Source organism: Sycon ciliatum, chromosome 6 (genome assembly GCF_964019385.1).
Source record: "Sycon ciliatum chromosome 6, ocSycCili1.1, whole genome shotgun sequence".
Lineage (NCBI taxonomy): Eukaryota > Metazoa > Porifera > Calcarea > Leucosolenida > Sycettidae > Sycon > Sycon ciliatum.
The window spans coordinates 3,851,179-3,856,338 of record NC_088648.1 but is presented as its reverse complement, the minus strand read 5'-3'; the positions used below and the strand labels follow the sequence as shown (position 1 = coordinate 3,856,338).

At 51.1% G+C, this 5,160-nt stretch overlaps 1 protein-coding gene across 1 annotated transcript; it reads right to left on the bottom strand.

The window, feature by feature from the left end:
* Positions 1–205: 205 nt before the first annotated feature.
* LOC135819074 (uncharacterized) lies at positions 206–4,628 on the bottom strand. Its single transcript, XM_065332225.1, has 2 exons — positions 3,744–4,628; positions 206–232 (listed from the first exon to the last, which is right to left on the bottom strand). The coding sequence occupies exons 1-2, from the start codon at positions 4,626–4,628 to the stop codon at positions 206–208; spliced, it is 912 nt and encodes a 303-aa protein (XP_065188297.1).
* Positions 4,629–5,160: the final 532 nt, after the last annotated feature.

The window sequence follows — 5,160 nt, the reverse complement described above, 5'->3', positions numbered from 1 at the left end:
TATCCGAAACAGCTCATGCAAGAAACAGTTCCAAAGAAGGTAGGGCCTCGCGCATGCACATCCGAAAACGGACTGCACTGCAACACAATGTCTGCCGTGCACGTGCACAGCACGCGGCTACCACGCGTTGGTAGATCTAATACCGAGCACCTGACGTAGAATCTTACGTAGCCTAAGTGAAATACCGAGTACCTTACGTAGAAACTTACGTAGCATAGCGATGTCGTTTTTTCTGCCATGAGAACACAATAATAGAAAAGCTGACAGGATCGCTTTTCTAAATACTAGAACTGTGGTGACAATCATGTACTTATGCTTCTACCTCCGGAAGCATGCCAAATTATGTTCCAAATTTTCAACCACCAAATTATGCCAATAATAATTATTATTATTATTATTATTATTATTATTATTTAGGAATGGGTTTGCTCCCACACTGGAGCTCGCGCTATTCCGCCGACGACTTGACACTTGACTGACTCACGACTGCCATCCAGAGAACACGAGAAGTCCATCGAACCTTCGACTCGGCAAACCTGCAAGAAAGCACCACTCCCTGCTCAATACACAGTGTTTCGGGGAATTCACCCCTCATCAGTTGAGCTTGAGTAGGCTGAGGAAGATTGTGCCTGAAGAGCACCACTTATATAGTGCTGTCCAGGCACAAACATCACCAGGGATACAAACTTACAGAGACACTCCGTTTCCAGCGCGACAAACACCTCGTGAACACCAGATAGCAGCGTGAGTCAGTTATCGCTCCTGGACGGTGAGAACAGACGAAGAGGACCCTCGGTCATTCACAACGCTGTCACCTCCAAACCACCTAGTCGCACGCCCGCGCTGGGCACAACAGTACGAAATAGAGGTTGCGACTTCGGCGATGATTTTGTTTAGGAATGGGTTTGCTCCCACACTGGAGCTCGCGCTATTCCGCCGACGACTTGACACTTGACTGACTCACGACTGCCATCCAGAGAACACGAGAAGTCCATCGAACCTTCGACTCGGCAAACCTGCAAGAAAGCACCACTCCCTGCTCAATACACAGTGTTTCGGGGAATTCACCCCTCATCAGTTGAGCTTGAGTAGGCTGAGGAAGATTGTGCCTGAAGAGCACCACTTATATAGTGCTGTCCAGGCACAAACATCACCAGGGATACAAACTTACAGAGACACTCCGTTTCCAGCGCGACAAACACCTCGTGAACACCAGATAGCAGCGTGAGTCAGTTATCGCTCCTGGACGGTGAGAACAGACGAAGAGGACCCTCGGTCATTCACAACGCTGTCACCTCCAAACCACCTAGTCGCACGCCCGCGCTGGGCACAACAGTACGAAATAGAGGTTGCGACTTCGGCGATGATTTTGTTTAGGAATGGGTTTGCTCCCACACTGGAGCTCGCGCTATTCCGCCGACGACTTGACACTTGACTGACTCACGACTGCCATCCAGAGAACACGAGAAGTCCATCGAACCTTCGACTCGGCAAACCTGCAAGAAAGCACCACTCCCTGCTCAATACACAGTGTTTCGGGGAATTCACCCCTCATCAGTTGAGCTTGAGTAGGCGAGCTTGAGTAGGCAGTCGTGAGTCAGTCAAGTGTCAAGTCGTCGGCGGAATAGCGCGAGCTCCAGTGTGGGAGCAAACCCATTCCTAAACAAAATCATCGCCGAAGTCGCAACCTCTATTTCGTACTGTTGTGCCCAGCGCGGGCGTGCGACTAGGTGGTTTGGAGGTGACAGCGTTGTGAATGACCGAGGGTCCTCTTCGTCTGTTCTCACCGTCCAGGAGCGATAACTGACTCACGCTGCTATCTGGTGTTCACGAGGTGTTTGTCGCGCTGGAAACGGAGTGTCTCTGTAAGTTTGTATCCCTGGTGATGTTTGTGCCTGGACAGCACTATATAAGTGGTGCTCTTCAGGCACAATCTTCCTCAGCCTACTCAAGCTCAACTGATGAGGGGTGAATTCCCCGAAACACTGTGTATTGAGCAGGGAGTGGTGCTTTCTTGCAGGTTTGCCGAGTCGAAGGTTCGATGGACTTCTCGTGTTCTCTGGATGGCAGTCGTGAGTCAGTCAAGTGTCAAGTCGTCGGCGGAATAGCGCGAGCTCCAGTGTGGGAGCAAACCCATTCCTAAACAAAATCATCGCCGAAGTCGCAACCTCTATTTCGTACTGTTGTGCCCAGCGCGGGCGTGCGACTAGGTGGTTTGGAGGTGACAGCGTTGTGAATGACCGAGGGTCCTCTTCGTCTGTTCTCACCGTCCAGGAGCGATAACTGACTCACGCTGCTATCTGGTGTTCACGAGGTGTTTGTCGCGCTGGAAACGGAGTGTCTCTGTAAGTTTGTATCCCTGGTGATGTTTGTGCCTGGACAGCACTATATAAGTGGTGCTCTTCAGGCACAATCTTCCTCAGCCTACTCAAGCTCAACTGATGAGGGGTGAATTCCCCGAAACACTGTGTATTGAGCAGGGAGTGGTGCTTTCTTGCAGGTTTGCCGAGTCGAAGGTTCGATGGACTTCTCGTGTTCTCTGGATGGCAGTCGTGAGTCAGTCAAGTGTCAAGTCGTCGGCGGAATAGCGCGAGCTCCAGTGTGGGAGCAAACCCATTCCTAAACAAAATCATCGCCGAAGTCGCAACCTCTATTTCGTATTATTATTATTATTATTATTTTTATTATTTCAAAATTTTGAAGGACGCTTCACGCAGCTTCATTATACTTGAATTGTTTGCAGGCAACCTGCCTACACTCAAGAGAGCACTGCATTTCACACAAATCCATTGGTATCGTTACAACGTTTCGGTCTTTATGACCATCATCAGGAATGAAGTGGACATGGAAAGAACAGCAGTATAAAAGAAGGAGGCAAGCAAGCAAAGCGCGGTACATAGTGACAGCGCGCGTAGAGAAGTGCAAAGCGCGTCATGGCGGGTGTGCATTACTACATATACATGACAACACAAGCACAAACGGTGAGGAAAGTAGATACTGCGCTACAGCAGTGATAACAGCCCAGTTCCAGTCTCACACCACCAGTGAGGTGTCTAGAGCCCCGCGCCACTCGCAGTAAGGTGGTGTTATAGCAGATCCCAGCCACTGTTATTGTTAATTTCCGGGGATCGCTCCCTGATATTGATGGCCTCCCGGATCCTCCTCCTGGGGCGGTCACGCTCAGAACCGAGAACCCGGATACCTGAGAAAGCCGTTGCTCCCAATGGCAATGGGTCAGATGCATGCTTGGCCGCGAAATGCTCACCCAGCGCGGTGCCGCTCACTGTGTTGCGTGCGTCGTCGTTGTGTTCTTTTGTCCTGGTAGCGAGGCTGCGGTACGTCTCTCCGACATATTTATCACCACACCTGCACTCGAGGTGGTATACAACATTTCGCTCCGTGCATGCCCCTGAACCGGACATGCAGGCGACACAAGCAGCTTTGGGCCGCCCCCGTTTACGGGGCCTGGACGGGTCTACATACCTGCGGCATGGTGGTTTGCGGAGGGCAGACGTGCAAATCATAGAACTTAGTCGGCGGTTCCTGTAAATCAGCTGGGCATTTATCTTGTACTTCCGGAGTAATTTATGAATTTTGTTGTGGATATACTCGGTGTGAAACGGTAGGTTGAGGGTGACACGGTATTCATTCTGCACTCTGACACGTCGGGGGCGCATAGCTCGTTCACGTGCCGAAACTATAACTGACTCTGGGAAGTTGTTGAATTTTAGGATGTTGGTTACTTTTTCTTCACTTCTTTTTAGGGTGTCGGCATCGGAGGATAGGCGGACGGCACGCAGGAACTCAGAGGAAGCAATTGCTTTCTTTTGCTGGTTGGGAACTGACGAGTTGTAGTCTGATACCAGTCCGCTGTGACATGGCTTGCGGTATAGTTCATAGGATATAGATCCATCTGGTGAGACATGGACGGTCGTGTCCATGAAATTGATTGAGCCAGTCAACTCCGTGGATTGGTGAGTGAATTTAATATTAGGATCGGCATTATTGAAGTGATCTAGGAAACTCTGCAGAAGTTCCGGACCGAGGTTCCACACAATGAAAACATCATCGATGTAGCGCTTGTACAGAACTGGGCTGGCAGGTGCACTACGCAAGAGCGAACTCTCTAGGTCATGCATGTACAGGATGGCAAAGGGGGGCGCTAGGTTATTGCCCATAGCCACACCATCCTTCTGGTGGTACACCTGCGCTCCAAACCGGAAGTAGTTGGAGCTCAGCACATGTGCGAGGAGCTCCTTGACCTGCCCAATTCGAAAACCGAAGAGATCGATGCTGCCCTCGTGTTGTCGGAGGACTCTCATGACTGCTGCAATGCCATCGTTAATCGGGATGCTAGGGTAAAGGGCCACCACATCCATAGTCACAATGATGGTGCCGGGCGGGGCCTTGAGGTTGGGAAACGCGCTCCTCATACACTGGAGTGCTTCAACAGTGTTCTCCAGGTGTGCTGGCACGAACTGGAGACATTGATTGAGGATGCGTTCGAGGACTATGGAGATGTTTGTAACTGGGCTGCCGCAGGCCGCAACGACTGGTCTGAGAGGAATATTGGACTTGTGGTCTTTTGGAAGACCGTACATTTCAGGGAAGCTGTTGTCACCCGGCATCACGGCTGTGTATAAATCCTTGAGAGACGAGAGACGTACCGCAGCCTCGCTACCAGGACAAAAGAACACAACGACGACGCACGCAACACAGTGAGCGGCACCGCGCTGGGTGAGCATTTCGCGGCCAAGCATGCATCTGACCCATTGCCATTGGGAGCAACGGCTTTCTCAGGTATCCGGGTTCTCGGTTCTGAGCGTGACCGCCCCAGGAGGAGGATCCGGGAGGCCATCAATATCAGGGAGCGATCCCCGGAAATTAACAATAACAGTGGCTGGGATCTGCTATAACACCACCTTACTGCGAGTGGCGCGGGGCTCTAGACACCTCACTGGTGGTGTGAGACTGGAACTGGGCTGTTATCACTGCTGTAGCGCAGTATCTACTTTCCTCACCGTTTGTGCTTGTGTTGTCATGTATATGTAGTAATGCACACCCGCCATGACGCGCTTTGCACTTCTCTACGCGCGCTGTCACTATGTACCGCGCTTTGCTTGCTTGCCTCCTTCTTTTATACTGCTGTTCTTTCCATGT